This window comes from Taeniopygia guttata, chromosome 30 (assembly GCF_048771995.1).
Source record: "Taeniopygia guttata chromosome 30, bTaeGut7.mat, whole genome shotgun sequence".
Taxonomy (NCBI): Eukaryota; Metazoa; Chordata; class Aves; order Passeriformes; family Estrildidae; genus Taeniopygia; species Taeniopygia guttata.
The window spans coordinates 2,088,294-2,116,265 of NC_133055.1; the positions used below are offsets into that span (position 1 = coordinate 2,088,294).

General features: G+C 49.6%; 2 protein-coding genes across 2 annotated transcripts in view; one reads left to right on the forward strand and one right to left on the reverse strand.

The window, feature by feature from the left end:
• Nucleotides 1–16,480: 16,480 nt before the first annotated feature.
• LOC121468307 (uncharacterized) lies at nt 16,481–19,129 on the forward strand. The gene is made up of 3 exons (XM_072919781.1): nt 16,481–16,915; nt 17,338–17,419; nt 17,606–19,129. The coding sequence occupies exons 2-3, from the start codon at nt 17,365–17,367 to the stop codon at nt 18,766–18,768; spliced, it is 1,218 nt and encodes a 405-aa protein (XP_072775882.1). The 5' UTR covers nt 16,481–16,915; nt 17,338–17,364; the 3' UTR covers nt 18,769–19,129.
• Nucleotides 19,130–22,238: 3,109 nt separating this feature from the next.
• The window catches only part of LOC140680256 (uncharacterized), a 1,118,524-nt gene continuing 1,112,790 nt past the window's right edge, over nt 22,239–27,972 (reverse strand). The window contains exon 19 of the mRNA XM_072919758.1: nt 22,239–27,421. Coding sequence (XP_072775859.1) covers nt 26,813–27,421 — 609 coding nt within the window. The 3' untranslated portion in view covers nt 22,239–26,812. The remainder of the gene's footprint in view (nt 27,422–27,972) is intronic.

Below are 27,972 nucleotides of genomic sequence, written 5' to 3' on the forward strand. Positions count from 1 at the left end.
GGAGATGCAGGCCTGCGCCAACGTGGGCCAGAATAAGCTGATGCCAAGGTCTTGTTTCCTTCCTGTTACACAGGATGATAGCCATGTGCAGCAGCTCTCCATGTTTGTCTTTCGAACCTTGCTGTCTGCTGTAGTAGAAGAAGGAAAAAAGCCCCTGATGACACAAGTGTGTCAGAGCCTGCTCCCACTCTTCTTCCACTGCCATGATGAGAATCAGCGTGTGGCAGAGGTGAGGACTCGCGGGCTGCTGCTGTCCCCCTGGCAGGGGGCTGGGCTGCCTCCTGCCCTGGCGCCTGGCGGGCTGCAGCCTCCTCCTGGCCCTGGCACAGGGCTGCTGATCCTGGGCCCTGGGCTGCGGGGCCATTTCCATGTCTCTATTGCTCTCCAGGTTTCTTGGGAAACCCTGCTTTGTGTGGCCAAATTCCTGAACAGGAGAGATGTTGAAAAATCTGTAAAGGAGGAACTGTGGAGGTTCATTGAGATCCTGGTAAGGAGGGCCGAAAAGCCGCAGCCTCAGCCTGGAGAAGCCTCCTGAGCGCGGTGCTCGGTGTGTGGGCTGGCAGCTGTGCCCCTGCCCGCTGCTGCAGCCTGAGGGAGCGCGGGCTCTTCTCCAGGCTGTGATGTCAGTGTGACATCACAGAGCTATCAGTGTGACATCACAGAGAGATGTGTGACATCACAGAGAGATGTGTGACATCACAGAGATGTCAATGTGATGTCAAAGAGATGTCTGTGTGACATCAGAAAAAGCTGTGTGACCTCACAGGGTCAGTGTGACATCACAGAGATGTCAATGTGGCATCACAGTGATGTCCGTGTGACGTGACAGAGATGTCAGTGTGACATCACAGAAATGTCCTTGTGGCATCACAGAGAGCTGAGTGACGTCACAGAGATGTTTGTGTGACATCACAAATAGCTTTGTGACCTCACAAGGTTAGTGTGACATCATAGACATGTCTGTGTGACGTGAGAAAAAGCTCTGTGACCTCACAGGGTCAGTGTGACATCACCGCAAGCCCTGTGACATCACAGAGATGTCCCTGTGACATCACAGAGTTCTGTGTGATGTCACAGAGATGTCAGAGTGATATCACAAGGTCGGTGTGACATCACAGATATTTTTTGTGATATCACAGGAGGTTGTGTGACATCACAGAGATATCCATGTGACATCACTGAGAGCTGTGTGACGTCACAGAGATGTCAGAGTGATATCACAAGGTCGGTGTGACATCACAGAGATGTCCGTGTGACATCACAGAGTGCTGTGTGACATCACAGAGATGTCAATGTAACCTCACAGATATTTCTTTGTGACATCACAAGAGGTTGTGTGACATCACAGAGATTTCCATGTGACATCACAGGGAACTCTGTGACGTCACAAAGACGTCAATGTGACATCACAGTGATCTCTGTGTGACATCACAAAAAGCTTTGTGACATCACAGAGAGCTGTGTGACATCAGAGAGATGTCAGTGTGACATCACAGAGATGTTCTGTGACATCACAGAGATGTTCTGTGACATCACAGACAGCTGTGTGATGTCACAGAGATGTCAGAGTGACATCACAGAGAGGTCAGTGTGACATCACAGAGAGCTGTGTGATGTCACAGAGGTGTCTGTGTGACATCACAGAGGTGTCTGTGTGACATCACAGAGATGTCTGTGTGACATCACAGGAGGTTGTTTAACATCACAGAGATGTCCGTATGACATCACAGAGTTGCCCGTGTGGCATCACAGAAACCTGTGTGACATCAGAGAGATGACAGTGTGACGTCACACAGCTGTCCATGTGACATCACAGAGATCTGTGTGACATCACAGGAGGTTATGTGACATCACAGATATGCTCCTGTGACCTCACAGTAGGCTGTGTGATGTCACTGTGTTGTGTGATATCACAGGAAGGCTGTGTAATATAACCATGCTCTTTTAAATGCTTTTAAGTTCTTTTTTAAGTTTTCTATGCCTCCTAATGTTTACATGTTTCTCATAGAGTTCTCATGCACTGTTCATGTAAATAATAATTGTTGTACATTCTTCTTTATAAGAAGAGAGAATTGATGGATTGTTAGTTTAACCAGTAAAGTTAGAGAAGCTGCAATTTCATCCTTCAATCCATTGCTGCTTTTAGAATTTCATATACTACAAATATCAAACGTAAGTTACTGCCTTTTAATCTTTTTAATCTTAATACGATTGCATGAGTTATTTTGTGTCCTAGTAAAACAGTGTGACATCACAGGTGCTTTGTGACATCCCAGGGGCTGTGTGACATCACAGAGCTGTCTGTGTGACATCACAGAGATGTCGGTGTGACATCATAGAGAGCTGTGTGATATTACAGGGGCACTATGACATCACAGAGTTGTCAGTGTGACATCACAGGGTGTTGTGTGACAAAGGACCTCATAAAACAGGAAAGCTGGACAGGACAGAACGCACATCCAACCTATATGATTAATGCAATGTTCTCTCCTTTATTCGTGAGAAGATGGCAGATTATATACACTTCCATATAATTTACAGTTTACAAAGGCACTCTGATTGGCAACGCTAACATTTTTTACCTTTTCCTTAAGGTGGTCAGGCTTTTCACACTGCAGTTCTACTCTAATTTACGCTTGAATAGCTCATTACTTTGTAGTTACCTTAACGTAATTTCTAACTTTGCCACAACTGAATTCGCACAGCTTCAAAGGCTTTTAGGCCCCGTCCAGGCTGCCTATCAGGGGCCTAGTCTGAGTGGGTAGCTCAACTCTCACTCCAGACATAAATAATGCCCTCTCTCTCTCAGAAATTCTGTAACAATTCTCTCTTTTTTTCTTTTTGAGCTACCCAGGATGACTTGAAGGCACGGTGCACTATCTTCTGCATACACTATAATAAATATAGTATAGAGACTTAACTAGTTATAGCAATAAGAAAAAATAAAATACCAGAATGAACTAAATCTTTGACTCAACAAGCAAAACCTAAAGAATTGAGCCAATTAGCAAACAGAGGGTCTACAGTAACATGCTCCTTCTCGTTGTCTTTCAGTTGCATTAACTGTTGGCGAATTGATTGAGAGTGGTCAGACAAATTCTTGCAACACATGCCTTCAAATTTTTCACACCCATGTCCTTGTGCTAGAAGAAGGAAGTCAATGGCAGCTCTGTTTTGAAGAACTGCATGACAGGTACCACCTATATCAGTGGCAAGCTCACTTAACATTTTAGATGGAATATTTATTTACTTTCCTGTCCAGCGGACCAGGATTTTCAATTGTGTGAGAGCTCGTGCTGAAGCAACTCGTGGGGTGAAAAATGAGGCTAATATTACAGAAGTGTGCCCCACTACATATTTCTCATATTCTTGATTGCCCTGTTGTCCTAGGGTGACGTTATGGTGTTTGTATCTCCAATCGTGTGTTCTGTTTACGTTTGATATTATGTTCTGTGCTTTCAGAACTGACTCTGAAAGTGAAGGTTTGTTTTGCCTTGTTATCATCTGGTTCACCTCCCCCCATGGTCTGCTGTCTAGAAAAGGCTAGGGCTGACTGGCTGGCTTTGCTTTGCTTGCTTGCTTGCTTGGCTTGCTTGCTTTGCCTGCTTGCTTGCTTTGCTTGCTTCTGCTTTTGCCTTTGCTTCCTAGTTAGGTTAGCTAAGCAGTCCAATTCTTTCCCTGGACTGTTGCTTTTTCCTTTCCTCTTCCTGAATACCATCGAACCTGCTCTGGACTGGGATCTGGGAAACACCAAGGAACACCAGGAGCCTGCATTTTGTGATCTGCAGCAGCCATCCCCAGTGCTGGAGAGCAATCCCCAGCGTCCAGACCCGGGCAACCACTCCCAGGAAAGACTTTCTGGATTTGTTCATCTCTTCAGAGTGGTGAAAGAGTTTTGTTGTCATCTGGTGTTGTTAATTGTTTTGGTGCTGGGGAGTGCTTTGTTTGTTGAATAAACAGGTTCTTTTCCACTTCTCTTTCAGAGGAAATTTTTCCCTGAACCAGGTGGGTGGGGAGGGGCCGTGGGGGTTTATTTCCTGGGGGCTCCTTTCAGAGGGCTTTCCCCAAATTTGCCCTAAACTAGGACATTATTATAATCCCTCTTTTTTCTCTTTACCAATTTGTTCATTAAAACGCTTTAACTCTTGGTAGCTTAAGAGCAGGGTTTCATCTCTTTTGAGTCTCTGGGCAATGCTTCGTACCTATCTCTAATAAACATTAGATGAGCTGCCTCTAGTCTTCCTTTTATAATGCCTATGATTTTATTAAAAATGCAAGGTTTGAAAGTTAAACTTAGTAACAACAATATTACGGGACCTGCAACATCCCTTATACAGAATTTCTCCTTGAGTGCTATACCCTGGAGTTTTGCACCTCTCAGGGTACCATGAGACCTTTAAAAATTTATCTGGATGGGTTACAGCCCAGGTGGTTGCTATGGTTTCACAGCCCCATTACCCACACAGATATTCCCCAGGATAATGACAATATCCCCTCCCAGAATTGGAACTAGGACACCAATAGGTAGCCGGGAGTTCAGGTTCACTCCACCTCCACATAGAGTTTACCAAGTCCTCCTTAGTAATTAAAAAAATGGGAGTTGCAGTGGTGGCATTATGCTTAACAACTTTCCCTTGGTCTATTTTGATCAGAGTCCAATTAAATGGCTGGTGTGCATAGTCCCCTTGTATAGGCCAGGTACAACATATAACTAATATGCACAGAATTTGCCAGTAAGGGTGGAGTCCAAACTGCTCCAGGGTTGGATTATCATTATCTCCCCATTCCCTGTGTTTGTTTTGACATGTTATTGCCTGGCTCACCTTTACCCTTGGGAGATCAGTATCCTTGAGGCAATTTCTTGAAATACCTTTGAATTGTCCCAGTCTGAGGGCTCTTTCCTCCCCTGCTTCTTATCCCTCTTCCTCGCTCGCCGACTCGGTTGCTCCGAGCCACGAGGTGTACCACCTTCTCGGCAGCAAGGATATTCTTCAGGAGGACCTTTACTCTGTTTTTGTTGCCTCTTTTTAAATGATTCCCAGTTTTTATCCTTCACTTGTGGTGAGTTACACTGAATCCCAGGTAAAGTTTTCTGGCAATTCCCTTTTATAATTTGAACAATTAGGGGAATTGGTTCATTGGAGTGGAAACAAAAATTTTCAGGCCTTGCCCCCTTAGTAAACACTTCCCACCACTCTTGGGATTCTCTTGGTAGGGTCCCGTTCTCTTCTCCAATCCTTAGGACTGACTCTGTCAGTTCTCTTTCTAATTGATAACGCCCTTTACAAATACTCCTAGGAGGAGTGCCTCTATAATTATGGACCCACCACCGTTCCTGGCAAATTTTACAAATATAGCATACAAAAGGGTAACAATCACAATCCTTATTTGTACAATATACTCTAAAATCATTAGTTATAGCATATCCATAGTCCTATATCTCACTATACCAGCTGGTTCGTGCAATTTTTACTGAGTCCATTCAGTCCGTTTAAATGTGACCTTAAGGTCCCCGGGTTGGCTGGTTATTCTCCAGGGGTCTTTGGCAGCAGCAGTAATCAGTCCCTTTATTCGGCTCGCATGTGTCCATCCCTTCTCAGCGGTTCTGACTGCAGTTTCTGTAGTGAGTAAAACAACACAGGGACCTTCCCAATTTGGGGTCAGTGAGGTTTCTTTCAAGGTTTTTATTAACGCCTTATCACCTGGTTTTATATTATGGATTGCTAGGTCTAAAGGAGGTTGTTGAACTAGTAACCCAGCTCTTCTAAGCCCTTCCCGAGCCTTCATACGTTGCATGACATATTGGTTAATTTGTTGATTACTTATTTCAGGGTGATCTTCAATAACTTTTAGGCAATTGTGTGTCAAGTTTTTGCTAGGTTCTCCGTACAGAAATTGAGCAGGGTTTTGAAGGGAAGTGGTTTCTAAGCTTAATTTTGGTGAAGAAATCAGGATTCCCTCATATTTGAGGATCCTAGCATCTGTGATCCATTTCTCTGCTTTTTGCTGTAACACCCCTCGAATGTTGTGGGGAGATAGTACATGTAATTCCCCTCCAAAAGTTATTTTTACTGTTTCCTCTACTAACAGTGCTGCTGCAACTATTGTTTGAAAACAAGTGGGCCAACCCCTAGATACTGGGTCTAGCAGTTTGGATAAATAAGCCACCGGTTTTTTACTCCCTGCCCAATCTTGAGTGAATACTCCGTATGCTGTACCATCCTTAATGTTTACAAAAAAAATAAAAGGGCCTTTTTAAATCAGGAAGACTGAGAACCAGTGCATTTACTAATTCTGCCTGAAGGTCTTGTAGTTTTTTCTCATCTTCCCAAGTCCACCTAAGTAAGCCTTCTTTTGTTATTTTCTCATATAGGAATTTTACTTTCCCACTAAATCCCTCTATCCATTGTCTACAGTACCCAAACAATCCTAGCAGTTGTCTAACCTTGGCCCTGGCACAGCCAAGATTCCCTTAACCCTTTCCGGGTCTAATTTCTTCATTCCTTGACTTAGTCTATGTCCGAGATACTCCACCTCTTTTTTCCACTAATTGTAGTTTGGATTTTGACACTTTGAGACCTTTCAGCCTTAGAAAATTGAGTAATCTCATACTCTCTTCCCTGACAACTTCCTCTTCTTTTCCAGCTATTAGCAAGTCATCTGCGTACAGAATCAGGACAGCCCCTTCTCCCAGCTGAAAATCTGTAAGCAGCTGCTCCAGTGCCTGGCTGAATAAATTAGGGGACTCTGTGAACCCTTGTGGGAGTACCGTCCAACAGAGTTGTTGTTTCCTGTGGGTATCTGGGTCTTCCCATTCAAAGGCAAAATAGTCCCTACAACTGTCTTTGAGGGGACATGCCCAAAATGCATCCTTTAAATCTATAACACTATACCACTGTTTTTCGGGGCCTAACTGACTTAATAAAGTATAAGGGTTAGCTCTGATCTTTCCTGGGTCCCCAGCAAATAGACCCCCTGACCCCCTCAATCTTCCTTGAATTGCTTTTCATCTGCCAACCTTTTTCTGCATTCCCGCTGAAAATGCCCTCTCTTACCAAAATAAAAGCAGCTTCCCTGTCCACCCTCCTTTTCTCTTCTCCCTCCTTCTACCCCCTGGCCGCTCGGCTTACTTCCCTGGAAGGGATCAGGCATTCCCCTCTACCCTTCATGTGCCACAGCAATCATTACTCTTGCTTGTTTCCTCTGTCCTTCCTCCTCTCTCCGGACCTGCACTTTCTGAGCTTCCCGCAACAATTCATCCAGGCCTCTACCGTGCCAATCCTCAATCTTTTCCAACTTTCTCCTAATGTCAGGCCAGGCTCTGGCCACGAATTGAGTCTTTAACAGCATCTGTCCTTCTGGAGTGTCGGGATTTACTCCAGAGTACAGATGAAAAGATCTCCGGAGCCGTCCTAACCATTCCGTGGGGTCCTCATCTTTCTTTTGACTCTCACAAAAAGCCTGATTTGCATTCTGCCCCTTAGGGACTGATTCTCTGATGCCTTGGATAAGAATTGTTCTTAAGTCTGACATATGTGTCCTATGCAGGGGATCCTGCTTATCCCAATTAGGACACTGCAAAGGCCACTAAGTATCTGCTTGGGGTCCTGCCTGATGATCTCTATCTCAAATCCTCATACCAGCCGTCCTGATCATCCTTCGCTCCTCAGATGTGAATAGGATCCCCAGTACTGACTGCATTTCGTCCCACGTATACACACTGGGCCGCAGGAACTAATCTACCCGCTCTGCAACTCCAAGGGGGTCTTCCAATAGGTGTCCCATCTCTTTCTTGAACTCCCTCACATATCCTGAGTTGAGAGGTACCTCCACATAACCTATTCCCGGAATTTGGGCTGGTTGTCCCTGCTGACCAGCATTGGGGTTAGGGATCATTCCAAAAACTACTTCCCTTGATGGATATAGAGCTTGCCCTTCCCTCGTAGTTTGGCTACGAGTAACGCGGCAATTTTCTTCCAGAACCGGCTCCAGGATTTTTACCTCTTGGTTACCAAAATCTCCCCCTTGATCTAAATCAGGGTAGATTACGGGTGATGCTGGTGGGGGTGGAGGAGGAGGCAGTATGTATGGTAGAGAGGGTGCAGTTGGAATTTCCTCAGGCTTTTTACTTTTCTTTTTCCCTCCTTGGGTGCTTAAGGCAAAAAATTTTGTTCTTGTTTCCCCCAATATCCAGAGAGTGGCAACTTGCTCTCTTCCATATCAAAGGGTTCTTTAGAGTTTACATAAATGTTTAATACCTGGCAAATCCAGTCCTCAAGACTTCGAGACTTCCAAACACTGGCCAAAATAAATTATCACCATGGATCTGTGTCGAGAGTTTAGCTGAAGAATGGCTGCGCAGCAAGGGACACGAAAGGGTTAAGTTGATGAGAGTGTGAGAATACGTGACTTGTAGCATGAAAACTATGCCCTTGAGAAACAGATGTCTCCTAACAACCTTGAGAAACAGATATCTCCTAACAACCTTGAGCATACAGGTGTCTCGTTAATAAAGAAGCAGTAACTGCAAGGCTTATCGCAAAGAGATATATGTGTTAATAGAAAGCTAACCAATCCTGAGCTTCGCTTTTGCAATATGTATGAACTAATTAGTGCTTGTATAAAGAAACTGTAATCGACTCCAATAAACTGAAAACTTGTTGACCATGACAATCATGAACTTGTTTTCCCACGACGATCTCACGCAACAATTGGCGCCCGAACAGGGAGAACCCCCCCGCCTGGATCTGTGAGACATTGCGTTGGGTTCAGGTCCCGCAGCTAAACGGACGGCGATTAAGCTCTACGTGGAGCCGCGCCCTGAGTGACCACAGCGGTGAGCTCAGCCGATACGTGCTGCCGAAGCCTAGAAGGTCTGCAACAGCGCTAACGTAAATAATAGATAGGCAAGCAGCATATAACCTTTTCACCTCCTTTCTCAGACAAAAGCAATTTAAAGGGCTTTATTTAGATAAAGATCTCCAGGCTTCCATACAGCTTCTCTTTCATATTCTCTCAAAGAGAGCTGAAAAAGTTAAAGAAGCCGATTTGGAACAGTTGGTTCTGTGGGCAAGAAACAAAGGCAAGCTGCAAAAGCCTTCGCTGATTTTTAGTAAAGTCGAATCGCAAGAGTTGGGGCAGCTGCTTTGGGACGCAGTGATAGAGGGCAGAAAAGACAAGAAAATAGTGCTAGAGCTTGAAGGCATTTGGAAAAAAGTTTTACAAACCCTGCAAATCATGACTGCGGAGAAAAAAGCAGTGGATGTTAACAGCTTGGTGGTTCCGCAAAGTGAGGCGAACTCGGAAGTGGCCCCGTTGGGTCCCTCGGGAGGCGGGGAGACACCTGAGGAGGCAGGCGGAGTTGGTGATGAAACAGGGCTGAGTGAGGAGGAGGAACTCAGGGGCGGAGATCAAAGCGGAGACCAGGGTGGAGACGGGAGCGCGGCAGCGCCGGCCCCTCATCCCCCCGCAGACGCGGCGGCGGCGGCAGCAGTGGCAGCGACGCGCAGGCGCAGAAGCGCGGCCCGGCGGTACCTGGCGGCGGCAAACAGCCCGGCACGGCTCGGGGGGGCCGGGCACAGCCCTGCTAGCGGGATCACAGAGACAGCTACACAGACAACAGCAGCGCAGACCCCCACCCCAGGCAGCCCCCACCCCACCACGGTGGCGCTGCGCTGCCCACTTCCTCCAAGCTCCAATTCCGATGACTCAGAGCCAGACCCCCCTGCTGTCAATTGTAGCAGGAACAAGTGATCACAAAACAAGATACAAAGGCAAGAAAAAGTTACAGAAAGCTCTTCCTCATCCCTTGTGGAACGGGTTGGCAGAACTAAGGCAACGGGCTGTGGCGGAGAGCAGCAGGGTGCGGCGGTGAGCACCGGCCAGCCTCCCGGGCGGACCGCGGAGCGGCAGGCGGGCGCGGGGCCGGGCAGAGCGGGGCCGGGCAGAGCGGGGCCGGCCGGCACCGAGCCTGAAGCAGCCCCGGGGTGGAGCAGACTTCGGCCGAGAGACAGAAGGCTCCTTGTTGCTGAGCAACAGCGTGAGGAGGGAGATGGGTGTTCCCGGGGGCTCGGCCGCGCTGGAGTCGGAGCAGGCGGGGCGCGGCCGCATCAGGGGCGTCTCCTCTCCCGTCCCCACAGTGACACAGCAAGGACGGGAGCGAGACGGCGCCGCCCCCTCATCTCCCCGCAGCACCCAGCAATGGCGGCGGAGACGCTGCACAGCCTGGTTGCCACGGTAACGACAACGCCGAGAGCAGCAGTGTCACCGATGGCGAGATGGCAACACTACAGCAAAAATTTCAACAGCATTTTTCCAATTCCTTGCAAAAGTCAGAAGACGCAAGGAAAAAGTATAGCAGTACTGAGTGTTTTCCAAGATACCAAGAAGGATGGACATTATGCAAATCAATTTTATTTCAAATACAATGTGGATGAAAATCACTGTAAAAAGATAAAAATGTTAATAATGATTTTATTGCCAAAAATGTCTCTGAAAACAAAAATTTGAGAAAAGTCAGTCAGATGGAATGTTGGTATTGAGTTCACAATTTCTGTTTTTGAGTTTTTATAGATAATAATATAAGTAATTATGATTTTTGAGTTTTATAGATAATAAGATAAATGATAATTGTCAAGTTTTTGTAAGTAATGATAAGTAGTGATTGTTACTAATGTTATATGAATGCTTTGAAAAGATTGTCTTAAACTATTTTAAACATTTCTTGTTGATAGGTTGATCATATAATGTAAGTTGTCTGATTTTTGTGATAAGAATTATTATTAAGATGTTAAAGTATTGAGGTGTTGTTTTAATATTTACAGTCAGTTTTCATATGTTTTATTGTCTTCTAGGTGATTGATTGCAAGATGTGTTTTTCAGGATCCTGTGTTTTTGATTTTTTAACTACTCATGTATTTTCTTTATCCAATCTTTTATGCAGCTGCAGTTCATCTTCTTTTACAAATTTATAGTCCAAGTTTTGGTTCAAGATTTCAGACTTCAAATTTTCAGATCTCTAAAGAAAAGGTTTGTTGTATTTAGAGAATTTTTGTCTTGAAGGAAATTTCGAACACGTTCAATTATTTGATGGTTTGATAAATTTTTAATAACAAGGTTTTTACTTATAACTGTTATTTCTAAGACTTTTGTTTTAAACATATTCTCCAATTAGAGTTCGAGCTTTGGCCAAGCTCTGGCTCTACGTGGATGGTGTGGTTGACCCAGGTGTTTTCTGCATCAAAAAGTATTCAAGTCCTTTTGGCTTGACAATTTGACCATATAGGGCAGCTGAGCCTCAGAGGGAGTTTTGGAGAGACATGATCCGGACATGTTTTATCCAAATCTCTGTTTTTTTAAGGTTTGTCAGCTGCAGCAGACTCTGGGATGACAACTTGATAGTGTAGCATTTGGTAACTGTGATTTTATATGTAATATTGATTGTGTATTATCTGATTGATTTTTATTTGTTGTTAGTTTCTTTACTATATGCATTGTTTTGTTTTTAATGTTTTTTCATGTTTATAACAAAGATGTTGATATCTCCATTTCTTCATGCAAGTTTTAGGGAACAGAATTGAGAGAGGACCCTCCAGTCCCTGTGGGGGGTGTTAGGTTTGTTTGTGTTTTAACTGGTGCAGAATCTGGATGGATTTCAGTGAAGAATGTGGAACTTATCAATTGCAAGAGGGCACTGATCTCTCCACAAGTGAATCAGAAGATGCAAAGCAAAAGTGGATTGTGCAAAGATTTGTGTTTCACCCACAGAAGATCGTGGGCTTTGGGGTTTTTTTAATATATAAGTGTGTTTTTGATGATGTTATAGAATTTTTTGCTAAGTTTTAATAAGTTTTAGTAATGCCTGTGATTTTTCTGTTCATCTTGCCATTGTCTTTCAATGGCAAAAGAAAAAGAGGGAGGTCCCAACGTGGATCAACAGCAATCCTGCTTGAGTGAGTGTTTTTACCCATCCAACCAAGAAGTCTGGGCAGGACAGATGCTTTTGCTGCATTGATACGAAAAGGCAGAAACAGAATTTTAAAAATAGATTAAAAAGATACCAACCCGCGGTGATAACAACATCAATGACAACAGTTTGCCTGGAACATCCCGTGATGAATCCAGTTCTGATGAAAATTAAGCCTGTAGAGTACAGAGAAATAAGTTGAAATATCAGAAGTGTGAAGTTAGATTTATCAGAAGTTAGTTTATTAGAAGTTATAGTTTATGTTTAGAATTAAGTTTGTTTCTTTCATGTTAAACAGGGCATTCAAAAACCTGAGAAGAATGTGGTGGGCCTCAATGTTTTTATTAAGCAGTGTTTTGGTTGTTGAAGTATCTGGAATCCTTGACATTGACAAGAGAGAAAATATGTGGATCACTTGGGCCAAACAAACCAGGCAAGATTCATTCTGCCTGTTGTTAGCCACACCGTCTAACCCCCTTTTCATACTTGTTCAATTGGAGTCTCGTTGGGTCCCATGGCAGAGTTCAAAACTTGGACCCGAGCTCAAATAAATTTAAATAGCACTCTGGGAGCGCAAGCTGTTGCATTTGTGCAAAACCTTAAATTTACTGATGACAGTCTTCAAGAATTTGGTCTTTTGGGTTCTGTCCCAGGAAATTATTGTTTAATATTTGGATCTTATGCTACCAAACCAACTCAAGAAAATGGAAAATTGACAGATGACGACACTTGGTTGTCTCCCAGATCACCATTGTATTACAACTATTCAGAATATTGTAACAATTCGTCTCAATCTGTGACACCGCCAAGAGGTGGTGCAGGAAAACTGCCCCCAGGAACCTTCCTCATTTGTGGGAACCGAGCCTGGTCAGCAGTCCCTCAGAATGCTAGGGGAGGCCCAAGTTATATCGGTAGGTTGACGCTTTTTGCTCCCACCATACATCAGGTTCTCGAATTGCCTCAGAAGACTCAACGAGCCAAACGCAGTGTGCTCCAAATGGACCCTAATTGTAAAGATATCGTGTCATTGTGGGGGCGTGCCTCTGTAGTAGTAGCCTCACTCTTTGCCCCAGGGGTCGCCTCATCAAAAGCGCTCACACAATTGAGAACTCTAGCCTGCTAGACAGGAAAACAAATTAATATCACATCTAAATTGATAAGTGAGCTTGGTGCAGATGTAGATGATACCCGTCATGCAGTTCTACAAAACAGAGCTGCAATTGATTTCCTTCTTTTAGCACAAGGACATGGGTGCAAAGAATTTGAAGGCATGTGCTGCATGAATTTGTCTGACCATTTTCAATCGATTTATAAACAGTTAACGCAATTGAAGGACAACATGAAAAAACTTACCGTAGTGGACACTCCATTTGATAACTGGCTCAATTCTTTAGGTTTTTCTGGCTGGGTCAAAGACTTAATTCGTTTTGGTATTGTACTTCTTTTTATCTTTATAGTTATTTTAATTGTTATACCGTGTTTTTTACAGTGTGTGCAAAAATTAGTTCATTGTGCCTTCACTCCAGCCTGGGTAGCTCAAAAAGAAAAAGAGGGAATTGTTGCAGCATTTTTGAGAGAAAGAGGACATGAGTTATGAGATTTGAGCTACTCCAGTCTAGGCCTCAGATTTGGGCCTTGTGGGCCTTCAAGCCTCCGACGCAGTTAGAAATTCAGAGCTTGTGGCGCAGATAGAAATAGTATTAAAGTGTGATGGGGACCACTGGGTTGTCTGGGTGTGAATCAGTATAGGTTTTATAGTGTAAGGTGTAGGCCGTTTTAATGAAAAGGTAAACAATGTTAGCCTACCAATCAGAGTGTCTTTGTTTTTGTAAACTATGTAGAAGCTTATATAAACTACCATCTTATCTCGAATAAACGGAGAACGCTTGATTAACCACATTGGTTCAGATCTGCGTTTGTCTTGTCCAGCTTTCCGTGTTTCTGAGATTCCCTGGCTTCTCAGTGGCATTGCTCAAGTGTCAGAAAGAGAGGGCTCATTCCAATCAAATGTATTACCTGACCTCTTCTACTCCCAGTGTTGGAAGCTTTTTCCTAAAATGGTTGACTTTCTCAGCTTTTGTTAATTGCGATTTTGTAACAAAATGTTCTCAGATGTGGTTTTGCAAGATTCTGTAATCAGCTTCCAGTTTTGCTCTTGGATTTCTTAATGGTGTGTCAGAACTGAACACAGCATTTTGGATGGGAAGACTTCAGTCTGAGATAGGATTGTCTCAGCAGCAGCTGTTTTTGCACATGTAAGCAGAGATAACGAAGATTCCATGAGCTGAATATTCTGCCTCATTCGGAACCCACAGTGCCCGGCTCGAGGGAGCTGTGCTGGGTGAAGCATAAACTTTAAGGAATTTAGAGATTTTAGAGGAGCTAAGATTTTAGTTAGAGATAAGCCTTACCAGAGTTAATTAAAATAAATGAGCAGGCCTTGATGAAGTTAAGAGTTAGTAGTTAACTAATAATTGATTGCTTGTCAACACAATGTTTAGTTAGCTGGGTTTATAATGAAGAATATAGAAATTGACAAATAGCTTTTAGGAACATAAGACAATGGTGGGCCTCCTCTGTTCTGAAACCAATTGAAGACAAGGAATGGGAGTTCTACCAAGAGTTCATTTGTCATATTTGCATTGAAACGGTAGAAAGGTCAGAAGGAGGAAGACTTCATTTACTTCTTCATTTTGGGACTCATCCCCATGAAAGGGACCACCAACCCATTTCAAGGAACATACTACACATGCTTAATTGCTTTTTGAAATTATTAGCATATGAAGCGAGGAATGGGATGTACCAAAATTACGATTATGTATTTGTATTTTGGGTGTCCCGGGGCAGGGAATTCCCGCGGGCCGGGCGGGCCGGGGCCGCTGCCGAGCGCCGCCGGGCCAAGCTCTCTGCTCAGGGCCGAGGACCGCGTTGCGTTGTGTGTGCAACAGCCAGTGATCCCTGACCCTGCTGGCAGCGGAATGGCCAGAGACGGGCCGGCAACAACACCCCAAGGGATCTGTGGGGCCGCGGGGAAACTCTCTGGTCACAGGAGTTTGACGATTGTGTGGTTGCGTGGCACAGACAGCAAGGAAGGGACAGGTACAGCTGAAGTGCCAAAACTGGAGAAGTTTATTGAATAAATAAAAAGACACAAATAAGCGTGCCAAACAAAATTTAAAAGGCTGCTTCAGATGACCCCGAAGTGGGGCCAACACATACATATATAGTCTCCCATAGAATGTTCCAGAAGCCTTCTGGCCAGTCATGGGCTGTTACACCATCCTGATCTGCACAGCCACTCCCAATTGGTCCCACAGTCCCTCGCTCAGTGCCATAAGCTGCCTGGATGTCATCAGTTGTGGCTTCTTATCTCTTGAAGCTTGATGTTCCATGTCTGCTGGGTGGCTCTAGGGCCAGTTCCTGGCCTGTCTGCTCCAGGACAAGCTCCCACAAGTCAGACACCTGCTCAGCAACTCCAAGGCGGCAGGATTTTGCGAGGTCCTGGTGTTGGCTACTGGCAGAGCCTCAGCGCTGGGCCAGGGGATGTGTGGGACCCTCCCATGGTGGTGGTTGGGCTGCTCAGGTCAGGTGCTTCATTGTCAGCCCAGAGCCATGTGCCCATCGCCTGGAAGGGGTGAGGGTTGGGAGAGCAGAGAAGGGTGGTACCAGAGCTTGGGGACCCTCTGCAGCCTGTGGGGCAGACGTCCTGATAAGGGGGAACCCCGGGAGCCTGGAACAAGGACCCCACACAGGCAGTACCCCTGGAGCCCCTCTGACACCCACCTGGGGAGTCCAAAGAAGGGGAAACTCTGGGATTGCCAGGAGCCCCAGCAGTGCAGAGAGAGGGGATACCAATACACACTGGAGCTGCAAAAGACAGGAGGGAGCCCCTGACCACCAAAGTGGAGAGACCAGAGAGGGAGGGAGAACTCCTGGGTGGATGGTTGTTTGGTGAAACTTGGTGGTTTTTGAGAATGCCTGAATCTTGGTGGTCTGGAGGTTTTTATGGACACCAGATGCCTGGTGACTTCAAGAGATGGAACTGGGCAGGAGAAACACCCAAGGCAACACACCCGCACCTTGTTTTTCCCCCAGAACAGGAATTCCATTTCCCAAACCTTGGCTCAATGGAGGAGGGGACTGTGAAAAAGGGGAAGATGGCCTGGCCCAGCCAGGTTTGAAGGAAGTCACTGCCCATTTTCCCCTCTCTCCTGCTCCATCTCCCAGCCCAGAAGGACTCCCAGCTGTAGGGCTACTCCACTTCCAATGCCATCCTGTCCCCATTCCCACTCCATGTCCCCATTCCCATTCCCCGTCCCATTCCCACTCCCTGTCCCCATTCCCGGTCCCCATTCCCTGTGCCCATTCCCGCTCCCTGTCCCCATTCCCGCTCCCCATTCCCGCTCCCTGTCCCCATTCCTGTTTGGGCGCTGTTTGCTCCCAGTTCCCTCCCAGTGCTCCCAGTCAGAGCGGTGCCGGGAGGGAAAGCGCTCCCAGTTCCCTCCCAGTGCTCCCAGTCAGAGCGGTGCCGGGAGGTAAAGCGCTCCCAGTTCCCTCCCAGTGCTCCCAGTCAGAGCGGTGCCGGGAGGGAAAGCGCTCCCAGTTCCCTCCCAGTGCTCCCAGTCAGAGCGGTGCCGGGAGGGAAAGCGCTCCCAGTTCCCTCCCAGTGCTCCCAGTCAGAGCGGTGCCGGGAGGGAAAGCGCTCCCAGTTCCTTCCCGGTGCTCTCAGGATCGCTCCCAGTGCCGCACGGGCCGGGGCCGCTTTGGGAACCCCCTCAGGACAGAGCGCGGCCGCTTTTGGGTGTCGGCACCGCCCGGGCCGGGCTCGGAGCGGAGGAGGAGCGGGAGGAAGAGGAGGGACGGAAGAGGAGGAGCAGGAGCAGCACCAACACACGCCGTTTCCCCTCTCAGCTCGCAGCTCCCTGGTATCACCCCCCTCGGAACCCGCAGGTGAGCGGGGAGGGGGAGCTCGCCCCAGATCCATCGGGGGATTCTCCGGGAGGGTTTTTTGCGGGGCAGGGCATGTTTGGATCTTGCCGGACCCCAAAGCTGCGCCAGAAATGCCCCTGGAGGGAACTTGGAGGATCCCACGTGGCGATCTCCCGGTAGCGGCGGGCACAGCGGCGATACCGGTTTGGGGATGCCCGGGAGAGCCCCGGGGAACGCGGGAGCCCCGGAGCGGGGAGCGCGCAGAGGGGCGATCCCGGAGCGGGGGACAAACCGGCTGCCTGGACGGGCGGGGGAGGTGGGGATGAGCGGGCTCGGGGCCACCGAGGCTGGAAGGGGCGCTGACTTCTCCAGCTGAGATGAATTCTGGGGCAGCGGGACCATCAAACCCAACGGGCTCATCCTTTGCTTTCACCCCAAATCAGGATTTCCCATTCCCAAACCTTGGCCCGATGCAGGAGGAGGAGGCCACGAGGAAGAGGAAGATGGTGTGGGAGTCCCAGGCAGGTGAGGAGGAAGTCAGTGCCCCTTTCCCCCTCTCTCCTGCTCCATCTCCCAGCCCAGCCTGGCCCCTGGCTGCAGGACAACCCCCTTGACAACACCATCCTGCTGGGGACACACTGGGGGAATCGCCTTCCTTTTCCCTGTGGCACGGAGGCAAATCTCATCCTCTCCTTGTCCTTTCTCCCCCAGACAAGGAGCTGAGGATGGAGACCAATGAGGACAAATCCCCATGGCAGAACCTCGTGGAAGAGGCCGATTTGAGCAGCTCCACAGCAGAGGAATCTAATGGGGAGGAAAAGCCCAGGAGATCCCACATGAGGAGGGGCTGCAAACACAGATCACGGGGATCCGAGGAGGAAAGACCCAACCTGTGCCAGGGAGGCGGCCAGAGCTCAGAGCTGGGGGTCCATGAGCAGCTTCATGATGGGGAGAAATCCCACAAGTGCTCAGAGTGTGGGAAGAGCTTCAGCCAGAAATGTGACTTGATCCGCCACTGGAGAATCCACACTGGAGAACGGCCCTACGAGTGTGATAAATGCAGGAAGACGTTTCAGATGAGTTCGTGTCTTGTCAGGCATCAGCGGAGTCACACAGAGGAGAAGCCTTTCCACTGCCCCAGCTGTGCGAAGGCCTTCAGGAACAGCTCCGGCCTGGTCACCCACCTGCGCATCCACACCGGGGAGAGGCCCTATGAGTGTCCCAAATGTGGGAAGAGCTTCACCCAGAACTCCACTCTGACTGCCCACCTGAGGAGCCACACAGGGGAACGGCCCTACGAGTGTGCGGAGTGTGGGAAGGGCTTCAGGACGAGCTCTGAACTGACCATCCACCAGAGAAGCCACACCGGGGAACGGCCCTATGTGTGTTCTGAGTGTGGGCAGAGCTTCCAGAAGAGCTGCCACCTGACCCGCCACATGGCAATCCATACAGGGCAACAGCCCTTCAAGTGTGGGCAGTGTGGGAAGAGCTTGAGGTCGAGGTCTGAACTGATTGTCCACCAGAGGAGCCACACGGGGGAACGGCCCTACGAGTGTGGGCAGTGTGGGAAGAGCTTCATGTCAAAGTCCCACCTGATCTACCACCAGAGGAGCCACACTGGGGAGAGGCCCTACGAGTGTGATAAATGCAAGAAGACGTTTCAGACCAGCTCCAGTCTCATCCTGCACCAGCAGCTTCACACAGATGAGAGGCCCTTCCGCTGCCCTGACTGCAGGAAGGGCTTCACCCGCAACTGCAGTCTCGTCACCCACCGGCGCATCCACACTGGGGAGAGGCCCTACAAGTGTTCTGAGTGTGGGAAGAGCTTCTCTCAGAGTGGCACCTTGACCAGACACCTACAGAGCCACCAGTAAGGGAAGCCCTGTGAGTGCCCCGAGTGCAGGAAGAGCTTTGTGTGCTCCTCCATCTCCATCCCCCACGGGAGAGTCTGCTCTGGATGATCCCCAGTGTGTCCTGGTGGGCAGAGCCCCGGTGATCCGTGGTGTCGGTGATCTGTGTTGGGAAGACACCTGCCTTGGGGCTTCACATCCTCCCGGCTCCCCATGGGCACCAGGACACATCCACAGGCCAACATCAGAAATCCCTGGTGGAGAGCAGATTTGTTGACTTCTGACCCCAGAAAAATATCTTTTTGCATCTTTTGGTGGCATAGCAAAACTGGATAGCCTTAGAGGTCTTCTTCCGAAATAAATCCTTTGTTTTAATTTTCTCTGGCCCACGGGCATCTTCCACGGCCATATGGGGATGGACTGTGGTAAAACTTCTGATTTTGGAGATGGGTGGAAACACCTTCAAAAAAAGATTCTTCCCACCCACTCAAGCACATGGATGCTCTGCTGGCAGGGACACATAAATAATTTTGTTTTAGCCTTGAAACGAAAAGGTTTTTGTTCATCCCTTTGAAAGCCTTGAAACCAGGGTAAAACTAAAGACATTGAACTAAGGCATGGTTGGGGACATGAAGGGACATGGACATGGGTGGCAACATGGGAAACATGGATGGGGACATGAACTTGGACAGCAACAGTGCCGCCACCTGTGCCACCAGCAGCATCCTGTAAGCCATGGCCAGGCACAGTCTGTTGCAGCTCCTGCCACCATGTCCCCACTATCACCACTGCAGTGTCCCAGCCAAACGTCACCACCCACCAGGGCAGGACAGGGACCTTGTTCAGCTGGTGACAAGTGTCCTGGAAGCGAGTGACAGCCACCAGGGTGTCCCAGGGCCACTGCACTCAGGGGGCCCCAACCGCCACTGTGGACAGGGCAAGGGTCAGTGTCACCTGGGGGCCCAGGTGGCCTCATGCTGGGTGTCACCAGAGGCGTCCTGATGGCAGTGTCCATACACTTATGGTGACATTGTCCCCTGATGTGTGTCCTGGTGGCATTACGTTCCCTCCGCTCTGTTTGTCCCCCTTCCCCACCGCGGCTCCCTGTCACCCTTCTGGGTGTCCCTGTCCTCCCTGTGAGTTACTGTCCCCATCTGTCCTATGTGTCCCTGAACCCTTCCATGTGCCCCTGTCCCTCCCCCAGTGTCCCTGTCCCCTGCCCCTGGTAGGGCCAAAGTCCCCAAAGCCCCAGGGCCATGTCCTGCAGGGTGTCCCTGTGTCCTGCAGGGTGTCCCTGTGACCCTCAGGATGTTCCTGTGGCTGCTCCTGGTGCTGAGCATCTGCGCCTGCCCTGCAGCAGGTAGGGACATGCCATGGCACCCTGCAACACTCCCAACAACACCCTTTTTCCTCTGATTTTGGGTCCTCTCCCCCAACTTTGGGACCTTTTCCCCTGTTTTGGATCCTTCCCCCCTCTTTCAGATCCCTTCTCCTTATTTTTGGTGTACTTTCATCCCTATTTTGGATTCTTTCCCCGTCATTCAAGTCTTTTCCCCATTTTGGGTCACTTCCCCCTATTTAGGGTCTGTTCCCGCCTATTTTGGATCCTTCCTGTCTTTCCCATCCTTTCCCCCAGTTTTGGGTGCCCTCCCCTTTGACTTTGACAAATTTTTGGGTGCATCCCACCCTCCAACCCTCTCCCCACCCCTTAAACCCCCTTCACCCCCCACCCCGTCCCCCCAGGCCTGTCCCCAGCTGTGTTCCTATCTGTCGCCCCACACCACATGGACTCGGTGCTCACCATCCTGGATGCCCTCAAGTCCCCAGCCCAAGACTCTGGATCTCCTCTTCCAGGAGATCCAGAGCTGGCCCGGTTTCCAGGGGACACCAGTGGTACCAGGGCTCGAGGTGGGTGGCCTGGTGGGGTTGGTGGGAGAGGGTCTGGGGTCATCTTGGGACTGACCATGGGTCTTGTCCACTCTGGGGTGAGGAGCAGCCCCGGCCGGGGAGTGTGGGATGGATGGGGGCAGGAGAGACTGGGCACTGGTGCAGATGGACACAGACACCAGAGCCGTGGATCCCACTCTGGATGGACACCGGTCCAGAAGGATCCCAGCTGTACACTGGCATGCTGCGGGAAGCTGGTGTGGGCACCCACTGGGTGGGGACACCCTGGGTAGGCGGGACAACCCAAAAAATTGGGGTCCCTGGGTGGGCAGGGACACCGTGGGGATTTGGGACCCCACCAATTGGGACTTTTCAATGTTGGGATGCCAGGTTGGGGGTGCCTCCCCCACCATGCCAAAATCCAGCCCCTGAACCTCCCCAAATTATTCTGCCCATCCCATCACTCACAAATTCAGCCTCCTCTGTCCCACCAACCCAAAATCCAACACCAAAATGCCTCTCTGTGTCCCACCACCCCCAAATGCAGCCCCTGGAGCCCTCCCAGATTTTTCTCCTTATCCCATCAGTCATAAATACAACCCCCAAAATGATTCTCCCAATCCCATCACCCCCAAATGCAACCCCCAAAATGACTCCTGCCATTCCACCAGCCCCTAAATGCAGCCTCTGAACCCCCCAAACTACTCCCCCGCCCCAGAACTGATGGAGGTGAAAGCCCCCCCAGCCACCCCTGAGCCCCCCGCCCTACTGAAGACCTACAAGTGGTGCACTGCAACTGCCACCTCCCCCAGAGGGGACCTCTAAAGGGGTGGGGGGTCCCCGGGGGCAGCGCTGGGTGTGGCTGCAGGGCTGGAAACACTCCTACAGCCACCCCAACACCGACGGTGACACGGGAGGTTACAGGGGTGTCCCCAAGGCCAGCGCACACCGGTCGCTGTTCCAGGGGGCGTTACCGACCCTCCAAGGGGCCCAAAGAGCCGCAGGGACCCAAGGGGACACGAGAGGATGAGGCCACCCCTGCAGCAGTAGCTGTGCTCCGTGTGCAGGAGGAGGGGACACAGCCACAGCAGGGCCAGGGCAGAGCTGGGGGTGCAGAATGGGGCAAGTGAGGGGGTACGGATTGGGGGGTGAGGGGTTATGGGGTGGGGTGTGGATTTTGGGGTGATTATGGGTGGGGACTGATGGATTTTGGGGTGATTAAAGATGGAGGGCTATGATTTTTAGGGTGATGATGGTGGGTGTGGGGTTCTAGGGATGGTTTGGACGGTGGTGGGTTATGGGGTCATAGGTGGGGGTGATGAATTTTGGGGTAATTGATGGGTGAGAGGTGATGACTTTAGGGGTGATTATGATGGGTGGGTGTTGTGGGGATGACCATGGATTTGGGTGATGGGTTATGGGGTGATGGGTTTTGGGGTGATGAATTTTGAGGTGATGATGATAGGTGAAAGGTGATGGAGAGGTTTGGGGATTGATGGGTTATAGGGTGAATGTGGGCTGGTTTGGGGAGGGCAGAGGGACAATCTGGGGGACTTTTTGGGGTGTTGCCATGTCCCCCCTTGCCCCAAATTTCCCCTTCATCTGGCACTCCCGAGGAGATACTTTAATATTCTGTGGTTTGAGGGGATGGTGCTTGGATCTGGAGCTTGCTCCCCCCACTCCCAAGTCTGGTCCCGGTACAGAAGTGACTGTAGGAAAGGAGCACCCCACCATGGCACATTCCTGGCTCAACTCTAGACACAAAGAGTGTTGAACTGAAGGCCCACACACTGCTATGCAGGCAGTGCCACCTTTCAGAACATAGAAACCCAAAACGCTTTCATGGAGATTTCTACCTGCAAACCAGGCAGCTGGTACCTGCTTCCTGGCCAGGAGCCAGGAATTAACCTTCGTGCTTTAGCACTTGGCACTTCCTCCAGGGATTTTCAATGGATAATGGAATATCCTAAACTGGAAGGGATGCACAAGGATCATCAAGTCCAACTGCTGGCCCTGCACAGGACACCCCAGCAATCCCAGCCTGTGCCTGGAAGCATTGTCCAAATGCTCCTGGAGCTCTGGCAGCCTTGGGGCCGTGACCATTCCCTTGAGAGCCACTCAGTGCCCATCACCCTCCACGGGAAGAATCTTTTCCAGATCTCCAGCCCGACCCTGCCCTGGCACAGCTTCAAGCCATCCCCTTGGTTTTGTCACTGGTCAGCAGAGCTCAGAGATTGGTGCCTGCCCCTCCACTGCCCCTCAGGAAGAAGCTGTACACTGCTATGGGGTGTCCTGCAAGTGCCTTCAGCCTTGTCAAACTTCACATGCTTGATGATTCCCATCTCTCTGATTTGTTAAGGTCTCTCTGCCCTTGAGGGAGTCAACAGCTCCTTCCAATTTAGTGTTGTCTGCAAACTCTGCTTACTATTCCTTCGAGTCCTGCATCCAGGTCCTTCATGAGGATGAAGAGCACAGGGCTGGCAGTGGAGCCCTGCAGACCCCACTAGTGACAGGTCGCCAGTCTGGTGTCACCCCAGGCGCTGTCACCCATGCCTGACCCCTGAGCCAGTTGCTCACCCACCACATGACATGTTTACCAAACTAGGGGCTAGACATTTTCTCCAGAAGGATCCTGGCAGAGACAGGACCTAAAGCTTTACTGAAATTCAAAAAGACGACATCAGCTCTCCTGACCAACTCCGTGGGTTATGCTGCCATAAAAAGCCAAAAGCAATCAGGTTTGAGAAGCAGGACTTTCCCCTCCTGAAGCCACACTGCCTGTGACCAATGACTGCATTGTCCTCCACATGTTTCTCAATGCCTCCCTGAATAATCTCAGTAATTTTACCAGGCACTGAAGTGAGACAAACAGGCCTGTGGTGTCCAGGGTCATCCTTCTTGACCTCTTGGAAAACTCTTAGCCAGCATCCAGTCAGGATGGCCATCTCCAGATTCCCAAAACTGTTCAAAAATCATCGAGAGGCCTGGTAATATCAGCAGGTTTTTGAGTGTTCTTGGATGAAGAGAATTAACCTGCTTAAAAGGTTAAGCTCTGCAGCTTCTTATGATAAATAGATTTTTCACACCATTTCGTTCATGTGGATACAATGCTGTTTATCATGGACATTAGCAGCTATCCACAAAGAACCGAGTGAAGATAAATATTTAAGTCACTGCTCCAATAGTGGATAAATCCTTGAAAACTGGTCACCATGTGTGGTGCTTAAGCTTAATTGGCTTGTTTGGTGAAAAATACATTGAATTCCTTTTCCCCTGGCCCAGTCCTGTAGCACCAAGGCAGAGAAATGGCTTTGTTTGGTTGGATGGAGCTGGGCTTGGGTTAATAACTGAACCATTGTTGAAAGCTCCTTGTGTGCTTTCACCTACGGCTTGTGCTTGGGTTAGTGCAGACACAACATCCACATTCAGGGTGGGAATACTTACAGGGTGGTCCCACCTCTTCCGTTAACTGATCCTGAAATAACTTGCATATCTCAGTCGCCATGTCTGGCATTGTTTGGTAGCTGTGGGCTGACCTTGACAATCATTTCTGGGTTCAATTTGCTTTAGGGCTGTAGACTCTACATCCTGCCATTCTTCCTCTAAGATTCCCTCTCTCTCATCACCATCACCAAGCTCTGCCTGAAGCCTCCTCATACAATCAGACCGGGTGGTGAGAGCCCCTCTGCTTGCAGCCCTGCAGCTTCTTTTCCTTCTCCTGATCATTCACAGCAACAACACCGCCTTCCCCAAAGCCTGCTCTCCCTCTCCACGGGATTTAAACCCCTCAACAATAGACAGCCCTCTGCATGTTGGGACTAGGGGTTATGAGGATCATTCACCCTTAGGAAAACACCTGGTTCCCTAAGGATCCCTGCACTTTCTCTTCTGTAACTTCTTCCTGCTCCCCAGCAGCCGCTGCCCACACGCTGTCTCTGCCTGCCCTTCCACAGCCTCTCCCTTTTCCTTAGGTGCCTCTTCTCTTCCTTCCACTGCCTGCTCTCCTGCCTCTCCCTCCTCTTCCACAGCCACTTCTCCAGCTCCTTGTCCCACACTTATGTCTTTTTCTCCTTCTCTTCGTCCTACTGATTCCTGTCCTGGCTTATTCACTCTCTTTGCTTCTAGAAGTTTCCAAGCCTGAGCTCACCTCTGCCTTTCACATGCTAATTCTTCCTGCACTTTCCCAACTCTTCCTCACTGACCCGCTGTCCATGTCCTTGTGCTCACCCTGCTGGCTCCTCATCCCTGTCCATGTACCCAGCGTCTCTCTCAATGCACTCTCCCACTCTGCAGCCTTAAGTAGCCCAAGGTGCATTTGTCTGCTAAGGTTCCTTTTCCCGTTCAGCAGAGATTCCAATTTTGCTCTCTGATTTTGCTCTTCATCTGAATGTTTTTGGAAGGTTAACCAAATTTTGAGGAAATTTGTCTCTCTTATTGTCATGGTTTGACACTGGCACAATGCCAGTGCCCCCATGAAAATGCTCTCTATCTAAATGTTTTAGCAAGGAGTCATGAATCCTTTTATGCTTTTGAACTGCCATTGATGCCTTATCAATTTTAGCTTTTATATTTTTTCATATATTTGTAATCCTGCAATTCTTTAGTGTATAACTCTAAACTCCATGTAGTGTTCACTGCTGCTTTCCCATTCTGGTCAGACAAAACAATTCTTCTCCAGGCCTGGGAATCAAGGGTGCCTCAGTGTTTCAGGCCCCCACAAATGTAAACAAAAGTGATTTGGGGGGTAGCAAACTTGGGGTAAATTACTTCCTTACCTGAACCTATAACTGGAAGATTAACCCCCACTATGCAAATCGACCAAACGAATAAAAGTATGAAAACCTGTGACCTGTCATCCATTCTTGGGTGTAGCTCCTGGGGGAGCTTCATCTGCCTGAAATGTATTTGAAGGCCCTTCAATAAATACAACTACTTTTTATATCCTTAATTTTGTCTGGCCTCTCATTTTAGGTTGTCCCAAAAAAGCTTCAGTCCAAAGCCCTCTCTTTTCCCTCTTCTCCCTCTGTTGGGAAGGATAGATAAATATGATTTTCTAGCAGAAGAACCACAATAGTACAGCCAGGATGAATATCATGCCCCTTACTGGCTGGACAATACCCTTACCTACAGAGGGGTCCAAAAGCCAAAGGGACTGTTCCATCTCACCCCCCAGAACGTATGGTTCACCCCACACCTGTAACCCTCCCCTGAAACATCAAGTGTCTGTCACCCCATTGGCCCAAGTCTTGTTCCAGCCCACCTTGAAGCCCCCTGATAAGGGGTCTCCGGGGGGCCAGACGCCCTCTTGGAACTTCCCCTCCCCTCTTGGAACTTCCTCCCTCCTCCTGGATCCCCCCTCCTGGAGTCCCTGCTCCCCGCTTTGTCTCACCCCTCACCCATCACCTCAGGCCTGGCCATGTGCTGTGTCTGGCAGCTCGAGGCAGGGCCTCTCTCCATCCCGAATAAACCTTATCCTCCAAGAGCAATCAGCAGAGATCTCTCGTCTGTATCCACCCAAACCGTCCGTGGAACCCTCTAACGTCATTACATCGCCCACCTTTCCTATCGTGCCCTGAATCCCCAGCTCCCACCCCTGATCCTGGTTTGGGGGATCCCACTCCCCTCCCACTCCTTTTGGGGCTCCCACCCTGCTTTCCTCCTTCTTACCCACATTTCCTATCACCTTCCCCTTCCTGTGGTCCCTGCTCACCAAGTTCCCTTGGCTCCCATCTGGGACGCTCCCAGCAGCACCAGTATGCCCCCAGCTGCCCCCACAGGCCCCATCCACAGCTCTGGGCCAGTGCTGACAGCCCAAAAGCAGCCGTGCTGTGCCATGGGAGGCTCCAAAATCATCCAATGCTGCTTGATGCTATCAGAAGAAATGCCTGGACAGAGCAGGTGAGACTTTGTGGAGTTTAAAGTCAACAAATCTCCTCTTCCCAATGAATTCCTGATGTTAGTCTCTGTCCTGATGGATGCTCCTGTTCCTGCCCCTGCATTCATCCAGGTACCCATGGGGATCCAGGAGGGCACAGAGAGCACCAGCCAGCTGTATTCCCACCATGGATCACTGGGAATGTGGGTCACCAGGGCTCTGCCCAAAGGGGATCTTCTGATGGGGGATGGAGTTGGAGCAGCAGACAAAGCTCTTCCTGCAGTCAGGGCCCTCACAGGGCTTCCCTTACCGGTGGCTCTGTTGGTGTTTGGTCAAGTGAGAGCTCCTGGAGAAGCTCCTCCCACACTCGGGACACTTGAAGGGACTCTCCCGGCTGTGGATGCGCCGGTGGGTGAGGAGGCTGAAGTTGCGGGTGAAGCCCTTCCCGCAGTCGGGGCAGCGGAAGGGCCTCTCCCCTGTGTGTGTGCGCTGGTGCTTGAGGAGATCCGAAGTGCTCCGAGCCTTTTTCCCACACTCAGAACACTCGTAGGGCCATTCCCCAGTGTGGATCTTCTGGTGGGAGGTCAGACTGCACCGAACGCTGAAGCTCTTCCCACATTCAAAGCATGTGTAGGGCCGTTCCCCGGTGTGCACGCGCAGGTGGGTGAGGAGGGTGGAGCTGTCTCTGAAGCTCTTCCCACATTCCCCACAGTTGTAGGGGTGTTTGTGTTCCCCCGTGTGGATCTTCTGGTGCGAGAGCAGGTGGGAATTCTTGCTGAAGCTCTTCTCACATTCCAAACACTTATAGGGCCGTATGCCCATGTGCACCCGCTGGTGGTGGAGGAGGTGGGAGCCGTGCCGGTACCTCTTCCCACATTCCCCACACTCATAGGGCCGCTCGCCTGTGTGCACACGAAGGTGGGCCAGGAGGTAGGATCTCCACCTGAAGCTCTTCTCACATTCTGAGCACTTGTGGAGCTTCTCCCCATCATGAAGCTGCTCATGGATCCCCAGCTCTGAGCTCTGGCTGCCTCCCTGGCACAGGTTGGGTCTTTCCTCCTCAGATCTGCGTTTGCAGCCCCTCCTCCTGGGCTTTTCCTCCCCACTGGATTCCTGTGCCATGGAGCTGCTCAAAACGGCCTCTTCCACGAGGTTCTGCTGTGGGGACTTGTCCTCCCTGGTCTCCAGCCTCAGCTCCTTTTCTGGGGGAGAAAGGACAAGGAGAGGGTGGGATTTGCCTCAGGGAACACCAAGGAGATCTCTCCAATGCATCCCCAGCAGGACAGCATTCGCAGCGGGGTTGTCCTGCAGCCAGGGGCCATGCAGGGGTGAGAGATGGAGCAGGAGAGAGGGGGAAAGGGGCAGTGACTTCTTCCACACCTGCCTGGGGCTCTTGGGGCATTTTCCTCTTCCTCACGGCCTCCTGCTCATCCATCCAGCCAAGGTTTGGGGGAAAGCAAGCTGTG